Below are 16,910 nucleotides of genomic sequence, written 5' to 3'. Positions count from 1 at the left end.
TCTAGTGGCAATCAAAATTTGTCGACCCCATTGTCCTTGTGTCTCGTCCCTTTTTCATTTCATCATTACATGTTCATCGTCTGAATATAGCTGAAATATTGCTGTTCGGGTGTTAAATCCCAACAAACAAACATTGACTCGTCTTCTCTGTTAAGTGACAAATGTTTCCCATACCGCAAGAATTTTGTATTATATTTAGCCGAATGAGCACAGAAAACAAACTAATTTCTGCTGCAATTTTGGTGACGATTACTGAGACATGGAATTATGTTTTTTATTGCTGTATTAGCTCGATCTACAAATCTGTCCACATTCAATAATTTCTTAGTATTTCTTAATGCGTACCAATCGCACTCTGCCTCTTATACAAGTAGCCAATTTTCGCCTAAAAAGCCTCCGTCATAGTTCGATGGGCGAGGCGAGGTTATCTTAACTGTTTGCATGTTGGTTTTTTTTTAACTGAACGAAACAATGGTAATACTGTATGGGATATTCGAAAGATAAAAAATCGTTCCTAACAACTTTCCCAACTTGCAAGTATGCATCGGAGTTTACTGATTATGTTTTCAAAATATTAGTGTTATGAATATTTTCTAAATTTTTGCGCGTCAGTTTTGTTTCGCAAGAAGAAATAGACTCATCAGTACCATAATTTTTTATTCATATGATTACAATTTTTGTTTCTTTTGGAACAGTTTGTTTGCAACAGACGAAGCAATTAGCAAACTTCGTCCAGTGTTTTTTCACCACAACATGTTCAAAGGTCTGCGTACCTGCTTCATAGCCTAATGGTATGATGTGTCTGTTTCTACATCAATTTCATTTCCGAGTTCCAATGTATTATTAAATGCTAATACAAATTGTTGGTTTTCCAGCATTGAATTTTCATTTAGACTTTGCACGCTGTCACATATACTGTTAATTTTTTATATATATATCAGTGTGATAATGCTGGAGTTTTTATATTCAAACATGTCAGAATGAATGACAGGTCACTTGGACCAACCTTGGTTTTTGTTGCTGAAAGCACTAGTCCTTCATTTAATGATCCAGGGGCTGGTCCACGACTTGCTTTTGTGCATTCAGTACATAATTTCAAGTCGTTGATGCTAAAGGAACATCTTTTTGCACTTAATTGAGACGGAAATGCATTCTTATTCTCTTGGCTATAGATACGTATGACCTTGGAGTTTTGCATTTATGCATAAAGCATGCAGAAATTAACTTTGATACCAGTGCGAAATTAAAAATGATATTTTCTCGAGAATCACTGTAATCTTCAGCAGAGAAATCCTGTCCTGGTTTACTTCCCTTTTTAGGCCGAAGCCGGAATGGAATTGTATAAGAATCCTGCACAGCTGAAACCACCGTCTCATAATAACCTGTTGGGCCTTTTAACAGTTGGTTCCACCACCTCATCAGTATCCAAGGTAGGACCGACTTCTGTGGAAGTTGACTCTGTATTAATTGCTCCAAGTTTTGATTCTTTGGCCGGATTTCTTTGTATTGTAAAACAAAGTGGCTCTCCTGATTCTCAGAGGTCCTTTAGAAGACATTTTTCAACAATGAGAAATAGTACTGAAGATGACGCCATATAACTAACTATGAGGTTGCAACTGTGAGTGCTACTGTACGTAAATTATTTTTAAAGCAATATTTTGCTTGGCCTATTATAAAAAAAATTCTGACAGTTAGAATAAAGTGAGATTATCTCCCCTTAGACCATAAGTTATAATTTTTTTTTCCCTAAACATGTTGCCCCCGTGCAGGTCCGGGTGTTAAAAGAATAGGCCTGCAGCAGCGCTAAGCTTGTCGTAAAAGTCAACTAAATAGTGCTCAGAACCCTAGCCTGGGGCTAAGGCACTCTGCCCACAGAGCAACTGGGATGTGTGCCCCAGGTGGTGGAATGGGGTACCCCTGGCGTGTTACATGCTGGGGTTGTCAGGCTATAATACGGAAAACCTGACCGCAAACCATAGTGGTGCACCGTGTTGGGAAAGATGCCACGTTCCTCGCACATTAAAGAACCCTGCTGTGGTATTCGATAGGAGTAGGAACCTTTGCGCTCCGCCACAGGAGGCTAAATTGCCCGACCTTACCCATCTCCCCCTTTTTCCAGTGGTAATCAAAATTTGTCGACCCTATTATCCTTGTGACCCATCCTTTCTTTTTTTTTCATTTCACGTTCATTTTATCCATTTCATGTTCATTGTCTGAATATAGCTGAAATATTGCTGCTCGGACGTTAAACCCCAACAAACAATCATTGTCTGAATATAGCTGAAATATTGCTGCTCGGACGTTAAACCCCAACAAACAAACGTCCGAGCAGCAATGTTTCAGCTATATTCAGACAATGAACACGAAACGGTGATGAAATGAAAAAGGGATGGGACACAAGGACAATGGGGTCGACAAATTTTGATTGCCACTGGAAATGAGGAGACGTGGTAGGGTCGGGCAATTTAGCCTCCTGTGGCGGAGCCCTATGGTTCCTACTCCCGGAGAATACCATAGTAGGGTTCTTTAACGTGCGAGGAATGTGGTATCTTTCCCAACACGGTAAACCATTATGGTTAGCCTGACAACTCGAGCATGTAACACGCCAGGGATCCACATCCAGTTGCTCTGTGGGCAGGGCGTCTTAGCCCCCGGCTAGGGTACTGAGCAATACTTAATCGCCTTTTACGACAAGCTTAGCGCTGCTGCAGGCCTATTCTTTTGACACCCGAACCTGCACGTACCCCTGGCGTGTTACATGCTGGGGTTGTCAGGCTATAATACGGAAAACCTGACCGCAAACCATAGTTGTGCACCGTGTTGGGAAAGATGTCACGTTCCTCGCACGTCAAAGAACCCTACTGTGGTATTCTTCAGGAGTATGAACCATATGGATTGAAACAAGAACAAACAAACAGACATCTAAAGATGAATTTTATTGCCGTTGTAATTAAGTGATATCTATCGATAGAATATTATGGAAATTTTAGTGACTACATTTTTGGGGCACAAATTTAACTTCACCTATTATCAAATTACGATGAGAAATTAATAAGTTCCTAACTATGTAAACTGCAACATACATTCTCCGAAGTATATTCCTATTTTAAGTAATTGGTATAACTAAAATATTACCAAAATGATAAATGTAGATTAAAAAATAATCAGTTTTCAATGTTATTTGGCTTATCCTCGCCGAACCATCATAGTAACAGATACGATATAAAAAGAAGGCGTCTCCCCGCACCCGTTGTTGTATCCAATTTGTCCATCGTTGTATTTCTCTGACGTGAGAAATAACTTACCACAAAAACTATACCACCAACCACCACCACCATCTGATGCACAGTTTCCTGTTGAATATAAAAAGAAATACTTTTTATTAACTGTAACTTGCAAGGTTTGTGATTAAAACGAAGAAAACTTGACATTTCTATATAAAAAAAAAAAAAAATGAAAAGTCTGTGGGTGCTTTCCAGTATACGGTTCGTTCCATTTAAACCACAGATGCGTGTTCCATAATTATTTCGTACCCAGTGGTTCGCCTTAGTCGACAAACGTGAATTAGAATTAGAAGATGGTTTGTACTGGTTAATGAAAAAAATGTAGTTCATGATATTTCAAACAGTAACTATGGAGTCACCAATTCCCCCACGTTCAATTAAACATTTCTATCGTTTTATTTAAATGTTCATCTTTCGAGTCGACAAATATTAAGTTCGACTTTTTCTATCACTTTACAGTTGAAAATAAAATTAATGTATCTTATTTTTCAGATTTATAGACACGTGTTGTAAGTTTGTAATTGTAGATTGTAAGTTTGTAATTGTAGATGTGTTACCATTAGGATTGTAATCGTTATCCTTATCAGTAGTTGTGAAAGGACGTCCGTTGTGGTAGTATAAACAATCTCCTAAAAACAAAGAAAACTAGGTATATAATATTGATTTCACTGTGGTCGCTTTTTTTTAATTCACATTTTGATAACCTGCGAAATAATTTGGGCATAACATATTTGGTAAGATGTATCTAAAAGGTTGGGCCCCGTGCAGGTCTGGGTGTTAAAAGAATAGGCCTGCCGCTAAGCTTGTCGTAAAAGGCGACTAAATAGTGCTCAGAAACCTAGCCGGGGGTTAGGCGCTCTACCCACAGAGCAACTGGGATGTGTGCCCCAGGTGGTGGAATGGGGTACCCCTGGCGTGTTACATGCTGGGGTTGTCAGGCTATAATACGGAAAACCTGACCGCAAACCATAGTGATGCACCGTGTTGGGAAAAAATGCCACGTTCCTTGCACGTTAAAGAACCCTGCTTTGGTATTCGATAAGAGTAGGAACCTTTGCGCTCCGCCACAGGAGGCTAAATTGCCCGACCTTGCCCATCCCCCCTTTTTCCAGTGGCGATCAAAATTTGTCGACCCTATTATCCTTGTGGCCCATCCTTTTTTTTCATTTCATGTTCATCGTCTGAATATAGCTGAAATATTGCTGCTCGGACGTTAAACCCCAACAAACAAAATTCTATAAATCAACTACTCTAAACGTATTAATTTTTAAAAGTTGTTTTCACCAATTTTGTCAAATGAACATATTCGCAATTGCAAACGCCCCGTGCAGGTCCGGGTGTTAAAAGAATAGGCCTGCAGCAGCGCTAAGCTTGTCGTATAAGGCGACTAAATAGTGTTCAGAAACCTAGCCGGGGGCTAGGCGCTCTGCCCACAGAGAAACTGGGATGTGTGCCCCAGGTGGTGGAATTGGGTACCCCTGGCATGTTACATGCTGGGGTTGTCAGGCTATAATACGAAAAACCTGACCGCAAACCATAGTGGTGCCCCATGTTGGCAAAGATGCCACGTTCCTCGCTCGTTAAAGAACCCTGCTTTGGTATTCGATAGGAGTAGGAACCTCCGCCACAGGAGGCTAAATTGCCCGACCTTACCCACCCTCCCTTTTTCCAGTGGCAATCAAAGTTTGTCGACCCTATTATCCTTGTGTCCCATCCTTTTTTTTCATTTCATGTTCATCGTCTGAATATAGTTGAAATATTGCTGCTCGGACGTTAAACCCAAACAAAGGAGCAATTGAAAAAAATAGCAAGCTTGTATAGTGTTATAATCTATTTCGCGAGTATTATTTAAGCGCATTCTGCCCAACGCAAAAATAGCGATTAATACGTCTACTGTCTTCTGATACCTGTGTTTCCAGTATAACCATCAACAGACAGTGTATAGTTGCTTGCAGCATCACCGACACTAAATGTAGAATAAATACAATTATGCATGAGTCCTCCATCTTTTCTTAGATATACTTTAAGCTGGAAGTTCCCCGAAGCTGTCAAACGATTAATATATTTGTTTCCTAAAATAGATGTAAAAACACAGTTGACCACTTTTAATGGCCTTATTTTTGCTGTGTATTTATTTTCACGAATTTCACGATAAGAAATCATAAATCTGCATATTTAGCGTTAAGCAAAGTATAACTTTCAACAAAACACAAACACATTAACTTGCAAAAAATCGATGAAAATTACCAAAAGCGAAAAATAGTTTCTACCATTATAGAATTTCACAATAATTGAAACGCATGGACTGAAAGAAAAAAATATTTGTCAACATTAAAATTGGTCGTCAACTTTTTAAATTGTAGAATTTCACAATAATTGAAAAAAATATTTGTCAACAACTTTTTAAATTGAACAGATTGTATTTTATCGCAAATATATTTAGACAAAAAATAATTTTGATAGATGAATTCATTTATTTAGGACTGCGTGTTCTCTGACATTAACAGTGTCGGCACCTCAGGTTTATTACCTAGCCAGAACTCCCTCTCCGTGTTTCCGAATCCACCCTCGTATTCAGACCATCCACGTGTAAAATTTGTAGACCTATCATAACGTCGCATCAGAACCTGAAGTGTATTTACGAAAGAATGTAAAATTTCAGACCGATAACTTACAGATAAAACAAAAAAGTTCTGTAGGTGTTTTCATTTGTCGGATAATTTCGAGCTTGTAAATTTACGATTAAGACTTTTCTTAACACTACTGAACCGCCGTGAAACCTTTATAGTTCCTTTACTAAGACTAGATATCGATCCATATGCTTATGTTTAGGAGTTATATTGAAATTAGTAAATAGTTTGCTTAAAAAAATAAAGTATTTTCAAGTATCCTCCGACTGAAAAAAAAACAAGATGACATTAGTAATTAGAACGCGAACATGATATCCTTAAATCCTAAAGACTAAATGAAACTGGACAAAAAATCAATTTAACTTGCATAATTCGTACAGAAAGCATATTTCACCATACTTTTAAGTACCAGTCTATATAATATTCAGACACTGCCAATGTTAAAGTGATTCATGGTGAAAAAAAAACACTAAACCCTCGATGCTTTTTATATGCTATACTTTTACATAACAACAATCTTGTCTGCATTCAGATCTGCATTTTTTAAGAAAACCATACATTCATCCTCAATCAAGTGAAGCCAAATCATGACCGAAAACACTTCCAAAATGCAAATTTCATTTTACAATTAATATTACTTTTTATCTCAAATGTGCAACAACCTATTGAAAAATAAGTCTGGTGATGTGATCAGTGTCTGTTTCTAAACAAGAAGTAAGACTGAATTCGGCGGGTTTTTAGCATGCATGAATCATCTTCGGTCTGCTTTTTAGAAAGATTGCTACTGGATATATACATGTATTTAGGACTTTAGAGTGATTATATCTGTCTTTTGTATGGTTTTCATGTTGGACTTATTCTGATCTTGTTGTTGATAATTTCGAAAATATATGGAAAACGTGTGGTTTGCAAGTAAATATCTTTAGTTAAACAGTTTGATATTTTTCAATCTAAAACGGTAAGCAATTATACAAGTTTCCAACAATTTCTATATCAGAATGAATTAATAGGAGATCGTAATGATATAGCTTTTCGTATGGGTAACTTACTGTCCATCCGCCACTCTCAATATCCATGAAACAGTAAACATCAAAGCAAGACCCTTTGTCTGGACAAATCGAATAAATACCGCTGTAATAACGCTGACCGTCAACGTCTCCACAGTCTTTGTAATTTTCTAAACAGAATATCAATTATTATAAAAATAACCTCATTAAATGGTAATTGATAGAATTTCAGATATTTGTAATCAAGGGAACCAAGAATGTAGTGGAAATCATCAGATTATTTTGTTCGTTTCTTGAGGTTTAACTGCCTTTCAGCTATATTCAGGCGATGAACATGAAATAAAAAATGTTTGTTGGGGTTTAACGTCCGAGCAGCAAGATTTCAGCTATATTCAGACGATGAACATGAAATGATGAAATGAAAAAGGGATGGGACACAAGCACAATGGGGTCGACAAATTTTGATTGCCACTAGAAATAGGGAGAGGTGGGGCGGAGCGCAAAGACCAAACTTTAAGGTCATAGGTCGCCATGGTTAAGGTACAAATCTTTAGATGATCTGCCCACATCGAAAGTAAAAAAAGTTGTAGCCCAGATAGGAGTTTGTCATCGAAAAAAAACAGACTTTTGACTTTTAGGTCAAATATTGCTGCTCGGACGTTAAACCCTAACAAACAATCAAAAATAAAGGTTAATGGAAACTATCAATGATACACGACGTATCATTTTAAGTGATCTATCCACGTACCAAATATCAAAAATCCACATCGAAAGACAAATACAGCCGGGACAAGTCTTGTCATTAAAAAAAAATTTGACCTTGAGGTCAAAGTTTAATATCATGGGGCACTATCTATGGTACGCGACACATTTTGTGTATATGATCTACCCAAATCTCAAATGTCCACATCAAAAGATATAAAAGTTACAGCCCCGATACGAATTTGTAACTGAAAAACACGAAATAGACCTTAAGGGCAAGGTCACAGGACTATATCCATGGTACGGGACGCATTGGCTTAAAAGGATCTATCCACATGCAAAATATCAAAGCCTACATCGAAAGACCCTAAACAATTTCAGCCCGCACAAGTTTGTAACGGATGGGCGAACAGGTTGTCTGACAGACTAAGTGATCACTATAGGGCGAACGTCCTTTTTCGTGGGGGAACCCTAATTGAAAATTTACTAAAAAGTAAGGAGAAAAAGAACTTACTGTCATAGTGAATCCAACCATTCTCCATTATTCCGGAAACAGATGTCTTGGAAAAAACAGTAGAGAAATGTTGGCATGCTCCGTTCTCAACATTGTACGAGATAGACCAGCATTCTGGACGGTTAGTACATGCCATAAAACATACCAATTCAGTTTTTGCATTTAAGACAATGATTTCATCTCTTGTTTCATAAACGTCATCAAACATCAAGTTACGAAAACCTAAACTGTAATATGTCGTGGCATTTACATATAATATTTCGAGATTAAGAACAAATAATAGTACATATAGAGGAGGTAACATCCCTGTCATTTTATAAATATTGTTTGTAAAAACTACGACAATCAGTTTAGCTGACAGTTTTCGATTCCATGATTCATAACACAAATAAGTCAAACTGCAGAAATTCTAGTATGCATACACGCTATCTATTCAAACAACTGTCACGTAGGCAACTACTTCAAACCATAAAATCATATCACATTCTCAGATAAATCTTTTAAATGAAACATGCATTCATCACTTCTTTCTGCTACATATGTTTTGAAACCTTTCCTTATTCTACGCATGTTCAACACCACCCTCTATTATATTTACCGGTTTTCAAGATTTATTTGACGTGTTAGTATGCTTTTAATCTAATCTGTCGCATATGTAAATAAACGCCTACATTTGGTTCCTTAAAGCCCAAGTAGAACAAGGAACTCGCTTGATCATGAAGTGATCTAAATACACGATGCGCAACACATTTAAATTTAATTTTCAAAATTCTGCATTGCCAATTTCAGATAAGCTGTTCTTTGAAATAAGTAATGAAGCGATGAACATGAAACCGACGATGAAATGACCTGTGGCGGAGCCCTATGGTTCCTACTTCGGGAGAATACCACAGTAGTGTTCTTTAACGTGCGAGGAACGTGGCATCTTTTCCAACACGATGCACCACTATGGTTTGCGGTCAGGTTTTCCGTATTATAGCCTGACCGCAAACCATAGTGGTGCACCGTGTTGGGAAAGATGCCACGTTCCTCGCACGTTAAAGAACCCTGCTGGGGTATTCGATAGGAGTAGGAACCTTTGCGCTCCGCCACAGGAGGCTAAATTGCCCGACCTTACCCATCCCCCTTTTTTCCAGTGGCAATCAAAATTTGTCGACCCTATTGTCTTTGTGACCCATCCTTTTTTTTTCATTTCGTGTTCATTGTCTGAATATAGCTGAAATATTGCTGCTCGAACGTTAAACCCCAACAATCAATCTTTGAAAGGCAAAAAACAACCAGGTGAGCGATTCTGGCTCCTTGAGCCTATTATTGTTTGTAAATAATGGCACTTTAAATCCTGACCTGCTTTCAGCGAAATAATTGTAATTTCATAAAGCCCCGTGCAGGTCCGGGCGTTAAAAGAATAGGCCTGCAGCAGCGCTGAGCTTGTCGTAAAAGGCGACTAAATAGTGCTCAGAAACCTAGCTGGGGGCTAGGCGCTCTGCCCACAGAGCAACTGGGATGTGTGCCCCAGGTGGTGGAATGGGGTACCCCTGGCGTGTTACATGCTGGGGTTGTCAGGCTATAATACGGAAAACCAGACCGCAAACCATAGTGGTGCACCGTGTTGGGAAAGATGCCACGTTCCTCGCACGTTAAAGAATCCAGCTGTGGTATTCGATAGGAGTAGGAACCTTTGCGTTCCGCCACAGGAGGCTAAATTGCCCGACCTTACCCATCCCCCTTTTTCCAGTGGCAATCAAAATTTGTCGACCCTATTATCCTTGTGACCCATCCTTTTTTTCATTTCATGTTCATTTTATCATCCATTTCATGTTCATTGTCTGAATTTAGCTGAAATATTGCTGCTCGGACGTTAAACCCCAACAAACAAACATCCTTTTTTTTATCATTTCATTTTCATTTTATCATCCATTTCATGTTCATTGTCTGAATATAGCTGAAATATTGCTGCTCGGACGTTAAACCCCAACAAACTATGTATTGAATGTTTGTTCATATTTATATTCAATTTCATACCTTTATTGCTTAATGAATAAAACATATATAGATACAACGTAGACAACTAGTTTGATCGTGTTGATTGCTGCACATTTTCCTTGGAAGGAATAATGATGAGTCACATTTGAATTTCGTTTACGTTAATTGAAAGAACAAAAGAAGACGGGATATTTTTTCTAGGTTTTGAATTTAATAGTATTTGTACTTTTTACAATTTTCTCTTTGAAAGAGTTTTTCTATTACTGTCAAACGATGCATATTTAAACATACAATATTACTCGCTTTGGATTTTAAATTACTTCACATCTGATGAGTTGTTAATGATTAATCATCAAGTACTATTTTCGACATAATATATACTATGAAAGAGTAATTATGCTTTTTCTTCAGCAAATAGGATATGCTCAACATCATATTCTTAGTACAAGGACATAGAATGATACACATAAAAGCAATTTGTAAAGAGAGAATCGTAAAAAATACTAAATTGTTTGCGATATGTAATATGAAACGACTTTCAAACAAACATTGTATTATTAGATGCAGTTAGGTGTATTTAGAAAAAAATCTACCATGTGCAATATGTATTGTCCTGGTTTTCCGTATTATAGCCTGACAACTCCAGCATGTAACACGCCAGGGGTACCCCATTCCACTACCTGGGGCACACATCCAAGTTGCTCTGTGGGCAGAGCGCCCTAGCCCCCGGCTAAGGTTCTAATCACTATTTAGTCGCCTTTTACGACAAGCTTAGCGCTGCTGCAGGCCTATTCTTTTAACACCCGGACCTGCACGGGGTCAGGGGTTATGGGTGTATCCATCTGCACCATGAAAACTGATTTATACAACGGGTCATCGTTTTCCTTTCCTCCTTTGTCTACCCCGGACTTGGCTTTTTATGAGCAACTCGGCAGGTGTTTCTAGAAAGGCAGAGGACGCTTACCCTACTGGTGCACCCGGACCATGCTCCCATCACATTATTTCAACATCTAATTCTGCTCATCGCCCCGTGCAGGTCTGGGTGTCAAAAGAATAGGCCTGCAGCAGCGCTAAGCTTGTCGTAAAAGGCGACGAAATAGTGCTCAGAAACCTAGCCGGGGGCTAGGCGTTCTGGCCACAGAGCAACTGGATGTGTGCCCCAGGTGGTGGAATGGGGTACCCCTGGCATGTTACATGCTGGGGTTGTCTTTGTTTGTTTGTTTGTTGGGGTTTAATGTCCGAGCAGCAATATTTCAGCTAAATCCAGACGATGAACATGAAGTGGATGATATTGCTTGTTTGTTTGTTGGGGTTAAACGTCCCAGCCCCCCTGTGGATCGCTATCCATGTCGTGGTAGGGGGCTTGCGTGCCTCAGTGATCCTAAGAGCTATGCCAGCTGGAGTTTTTTTCTCCTGGTAGGGTTACCCATGCTGGAAAGGTCAAAGGTTAGAGGCCAGACTAAAGCGATCCGAACATCGACCGTGGGCGCGGTGTTTAAAATGAAAAGTGGGTTCACCTACTTGTTTGCCGTGAGTTGCAACCCGTGAGTTATTGGTGGGCGAGGAGGTCCTAGTGGATGAAGGTCGTATCTAGACTCCAGTCGTGACGTAACTTCCGTGTCATCGATGGCTGGATGATCGAGGATACGGCTGCATATGCCACTCGGCTCTTGGGTCATTAAACGGGAGATCGGATGGACCCGGTTCGATCAATCGGCTGGTCACGCCATGGCCTTCATTTGTCCACCTGCTTTACTGATGGCATTTTTTAATCTAATGTTTCTAAGATTTTCAAAAGCTTACAAATGGCAAATGTAGACGGCGGTGGCTCATGGGTCAATCGAGTAGTACGCTGTCTATGCGCCATTGATAGATACGATACACTCTGTTCGAGTATGTCGTCTCTGGAATCCCTGATGCTATCTGCTGGAAATCCGTAGAGTCCTAGCATCGCCCGTGTTGGCACTCGGTGGCGGGTGGGGAACAGAGACGATGAAACTTATAAAAACTTAACATGGCGACAAAAAACAACGGGGAGTCCAATGTTTCTTATTTAAAAAAACGAAAAAGTGATGTCTGCAATTCTTCTGACGAAAGTGATAAAAACTGGCCAAGATTTATTGTAATTTCTGCAAAAGATAAAGACAAAAATGTTAATGACCTTTCTCCTTTTTTAATACAGAAAACTATCAAGGGTGTATTTTGTTTGTTGGGGTTTAACGTCCGAGCAGCAATATTTCAGCTATATTCAGACGATGAACATGAAATTGATGATAATATGAACATGAAATGATGATAAAATGAAAAGGGAATGGGACACAAGGACAATGGGGGGTCGACAAATTTTGATTGCCACTGGAAATAGGGAGAGGTGGGTAGGGTCGGGCAATTTAGCCTCCTGGGGCAGAGCCCTATGGTTCCTACTCCGGGAGAATACCACAGTAGAGTTCTTTAACGTGCGAGGAACGTGGCATCTTACCCAACACGGTGCATCACTATGGTTTGCAGTCAGGTTTTCCGTATTATAGCCGCCCCGAGCAGGTCCGGGTGTCAAAAGAATAGGCCAGCAGCAGCGCTAAGCTTGTCGTATAAGGCGACTAAATAGTGCTCAGAAACCTAGCCGGGGGCTAGGCGCTCTCCCCACAGAGCAACTGGGATGTGTGCCCCAGGTGGTGGAATGGGGTACCCCTGGCGTGTTACATGCTGGGGTTGTCAGGCTATAATACGGAAAACCTGACCGCAAACCATAGTGGTGCACCGTGTTGGGAAAGATGCCACGTTCCTCGCACGTTAAAGAATCCTGCTGTGGTATTCGATAGGAGTAGGAACCTTTGCGCTCCGCCACAGGAGGCTAAATTGCCCGAACTTACCCATCCCCCCTTTTTCCAGTGGCAATCAAAAATTTGTCGACCCTATTATCCTTGTGACCCATCCTTTTTGTTTCATTTCATGTTCATTTTGTCATCCATTTCATTGTCTGAATATGGCTGAAATATTGCTGCTCGGACGTTAAACCCCAACAAACAAACAAACGTATTATAGCCTGACAACCCCAGCATGTAAGAAGCCAGGGGTACCCCATTCCACCACCTGGAGCACACATCCCAGTTGCTCTGTGGGCAGAGCGCCCTAGCCCCTGGCTAGGGTTCTGAGAACTATTTAGTCGCCTTTTACGACAAGCTTAGCGCTGCTGCAGGCCTATTCTTTTAACACCCGGACCTGCACGGGGCTGTAACACGCCAGGGGTACCCCATTCCACCACTTGGGGCACACATCCCAGTTGCTCTGTGGGCAGAGCGCCTAGCCCCCGGCTAGGGTTCTGAGCACTATTTAGTCGCCTTATACGACAAGCTTAGCGTTGCTGCAGGCCTATTCTTTTAACACCCGGACCTACACGGGGCACATGGTGAGTTCATGATGACTTGTGCGGGAGTGATCATTTATCCTCCAAAACGGAGGAACGTCAACCTCCTTTTAAACTTGAGAAAGCAGATTGGGCTTCATTTAAAGTCCACTGTCTTGAAGAATTGCGATTAGAAACGATGAAAGAGGTTGAAGATCCCATTTTATTATTTGATGAAAGACTGACATCAATTGGTAATAAAACAATACCTAAAACCTCGACAAATCCAAAAAGGCCTAGTAAACCATGGTTTGCTGATGAGTGCGACAAAGCGATCGAAGAACGCAAAAAGGCCCATCGCCGGTTTGACAAAAATCCTACACCAGCAAATCTGTCAAACTTCCGAATATTTCGAGCAAAAGCTCGACGTACATGTAGACAAGCCAGACGAACCTCTCGGAAAAATTTTGTTTCTAGTATCAAATCTCACACTCCCCTCAATAAAGTATGGAATTTTATTAGAAAAGTAAAAGGAAAAAATTCGAATTCTTCAGTGAAACACCTTAAAGTTGGTAATTCCACTCTAACCACCAAAAAAGATATCGCCAATAAGCTAGCCGAAACGTTCGCTAAACATTTATCCTCAACTAACTACAAACCTGATTTTCAAAAAATTAAATCATCTGCAGAAAAGACAAAATTAAACTTCAAGTCAAATAATGCTGAATCCTACAACTCTCAATTTTCTATAGAGGAACTAAAAATCGTCATTGGCTAAAGCCAACGATACAGCTAGTGGGCTAGATAATATTCACTATCAACTTTTGAAACATCTTCCTGATCCATCTCTACATACACTTCTTGCGTAAATGAACGAAATAGTTCTTTAGTTGTCCCTATTCCAAAACCGGGAAAGGATCATACGGATCCTTCACATTATCGCCCGATCGCATTGACAACCTGCGTCTGCAAGACAATGGAACGAATGGTCAATGATCGCCTTGTGTGGTTCCTTGAGAAGCACAACTTACTCACTAATATTCAGTGTGGTTTTAGGCAAGGCAGAAGTACTCTTGACCATTTAGTCCGGTTTGAAACGCTCATCAGAAATGCATTTGCTAAAAATGAACATGTTGTGTCGGTCTTTTTCGATCTAGAAAAAGCCTATGACACGACGTGGAAATATGGTATTTTAAAAGATATATTTGATATGGGGTTGAAAGGAAGACTTCCTCTGTTCTTGTCTAATTTTTTGTCAGATCGTCATTTTAATTTGAGGGTAAATTCGACTTTTTCTGAGAAGGAACAGGAAATGGGAGTTCCTCAGGGAAGTATTCTTTCTGTCACTCTGTTCAGTATTAAAATTAATAGTTTAGCCCAAGTTTTGAAGGACAATATTGACGGTTCCTTGTATGTAGACGACTTTTTGATCTGCTACAGGGGACTAAATATGAGTAATATTGAAAGGCAGTTACAACTTTGCCTCAAAAGAATTGAGAAATGGGCTTTGGAGAATGGGTTTAAGTTTTCTACATCTAAAACTGTTGGTATGCACTTTTGTCGAAAGCGAAAGCTGCATCCGGACCCAGATCTCTTTCTGTATGGTAATAAAATCAAAATAGAAGAAACGAAATTCCTTGGATTACTTTTTGATAGTAAACTTTCTTTTCTTCCCCATATCAAATTACTTAAATCTAGGTGTCTTAAGGCACTAGATATTTTAAAAATGGTGTCCAGTACCGATTGGGGTGCTGATACCTCAATTTTATTAAATTTATATAGATCTTTGGTTAGGTCTAAACTTGATTATGGATCTATTGTTTATGGTTCCGCCAAAAAATCTTACCTTAAAATTTTAGACGCTGTTCATCACCAGGGGTTGCGACTTTGCCTTGGTGCCTTCAGAACCTCTCCTATTGAGAGCCTTTATGCCGAGGCAAATGAACCATCCCTTGGAGACAGACGTTTGAAATTAGGTCTTCAATATGTAAGTAAAGTTATGGCCTACCCAGATAGCCCTGCCTACGACTGTGTCATTAATCCTATTTATGTCGGCATTTATCGAAAACATGAAAGCAAAACCCCTCCTTTTGGAATTCGAATAAAACCTCATTTGGAAGCAATTCATCTGGAGACCAATGCAGTGACACCTGTTGTTACTTCGAAATGCCCTCCATGGGAGCTTCCACACCCTTCTTTCATTTTTGATCTGCGTGAATATAAAAAGTCCGATACCAATCCTTTATTTTTACAACAAAAAATTTCTGAAATTAAAGCAAATTATCCAGATTTTTCGACGGTGTATACAGATGGCTCAAAAGATGGCGATAGCGTTGCATGTACTGCTGTCCATGGTGACAGAACTGTAACTGAATGGTTGCCATCAAGCGCTTCCATATTCACAGCTGAAGCGAGCCATATTAGCACTTAAATTGATTACTCAATTTAATCCGTCACAGTTTATTATTTGTTCTGACTCTTTGAGCTGTCTTTTGGCAATTAAGAATCACAAACTGAAAAACACTCTTATCTTACAAATTTTATATTTTATTCATCGACTTCGGGGGTTTGATATAGAGATTGTTTTTCTCTGGGTACCCAGTCATGTTGGTATTCAGGGGAATTCAGTTGTAGACAGGGTTGCCAAGAAGGCATTAAATGAAATAATAAAGGACGTTAGTTTGCCATACATCGATTTTAAACCTTTAATAAGGAAATATCCCCGTGCAGGTCCGGGTGTTTAAAAGAATAGGCCTGGAGCAGCGCTAAGCTTGTCGTAAAAGGCGACTAAATAGTGCTCAGAAACCTAGCCGGGGGCTAGGCGCTCTGCCCACAGAGCAACTGGGATGTGTGCCCCAGGTGGTGGAATGGGGTACCCCTGGCGTGTTACATGCTGGGGTTGTCAGGCTTTAATACGGAAAACCTGACCGCAAACCATAGTGGTGCACCGTATTGGGAAAGATGCCACGTTCCTCGCACGTTAAAGAACCCTACTGTGGTATTCGATAGGAGTAGGAATCATAGGGCTCCGCCACAGGAGGCTAAATTGCCCGACCCTACCCACCTCTCCCTATTTCCAGTGGCAATCAAAATTTGTCGACCCCATTGTCCTTGTGTCCCATCCCTTTTTCATTTCATCATCATTTCATGTTCATTGTCTGAATATAGCTGAAATATTGCTGCTCAGACATTAAACCCCAACAAACAAACAAACAATAAATTACAGTGTGCAAGAGTAATCAAGGGAACCAAGGTTGTAGCGGTAATCAAAAGAATGTTATCCAGGGACTTGAAAAACAGACATACACAATAAAGAACATAAAGTAACTAAAATCATACATACAAAGTAACAAAAGTAAATGAGCAACTCGGACTCCACTAAAAACTGGGAACATGTCACAGGTGCATCGGTAGGGTAAGCGTCCTCTGCTTTTCTAGAAACACCCG

The 16,910-nt window shown here is 39.9% G+C and overlaps 1 protein-coding gene and 1 long non-coding RNA gene across 3 annotated transcripts in view; one reads left to right on the top strand and one right to left on the bottom strand.

Moving 5' to 3' along the window:
- The window catches only part of LOC148606549 (uncharacterized), a 56,794-nt gene that overhangs the window by 25,388 nt on the left and 14,496 nt on the right, over positions 1–16,910 (top strand). Inside the window, exons 1-3 of one of the 2 annotated variants that reach the window (XR_015915068.1) lie at positions 695–791; positions 1,320–1,430; positions 3,777–3,793. This is a non-coding gene — a long non-coding RNA (uncharacterized LOC148606549). Of the gene's footprint in view, positions 1–694; positions 792–1,319; positions 1,431–3,776; positions 3,794–16,910 lie in introns of those variants that run through there. The other variant, XR_015915067.1, reaches the window with a different exon arrangement.
- LOC148606550 (fibrinogen-like protein A) lies at positions 2,934–8,718 on the bottom strand. The gene is made up of 6 exons (XM_088544666.1): positions 8,138–8,718; positions 6,964–7,091; positions 5,815–5,911; positions 5,192–5,356; positions 3,842–3,913; positions 2,934–3,353 (listed from the first exon to the last, which is right to left on the bottom strand). Exons 1-6 carry the CDS (start codon positions 8,448–8,450, stop codon positions 3,187–3,189), a joined length of 942 nt encoding a protein of 313 aa, XP_088400792.1. The 5' UTR covers positions 8,451–8,718; the 3' UTR covers positions 2,934–3,186.

The sequence above is a fragment of the Perna viridis genome, chromosome 9, assembly GCF_037379345.1.
Source record: "Perna viridis isolate PV_CMFRI_1.1 ecotype Kerala chromosome 9, ASM3737934v1, whole genome shotgun sequence".
In the NCBI taxonomy this organism is placed as follows: Eukaryota; Metazoa; Mollusca; class Bivalvia; order Mytilida; family Mytilidae; genus Perna; species Perna viridis.
Note: the sequence above shows the minus strand (reverse complement) of the source record. Positions and strands in the feature narration are given on the sequence as shown.

Coding starts and splice junctions, on each gene's coding strand:
- LOC148606550 (XM_088544666.1), bottom strand. CDS start 8,450: ATGACAGGGATGTTACCTCCTCTATATGTACTATTATTTGTTCTTAAT. Junction 5,912..6,963: donor TTGAGAGTGGCGGATGGACA/GTAAGTTACCCA, acceptor AATACACTTCAG/GTTCTGATGCGACGTTATGA. Junction 3,354..3,841: donor TAACGATTACAATCCTAATG/GTAACACATCTA, acceptor TATATTCAACAG/GAAACTGTGCATCAGATGGT.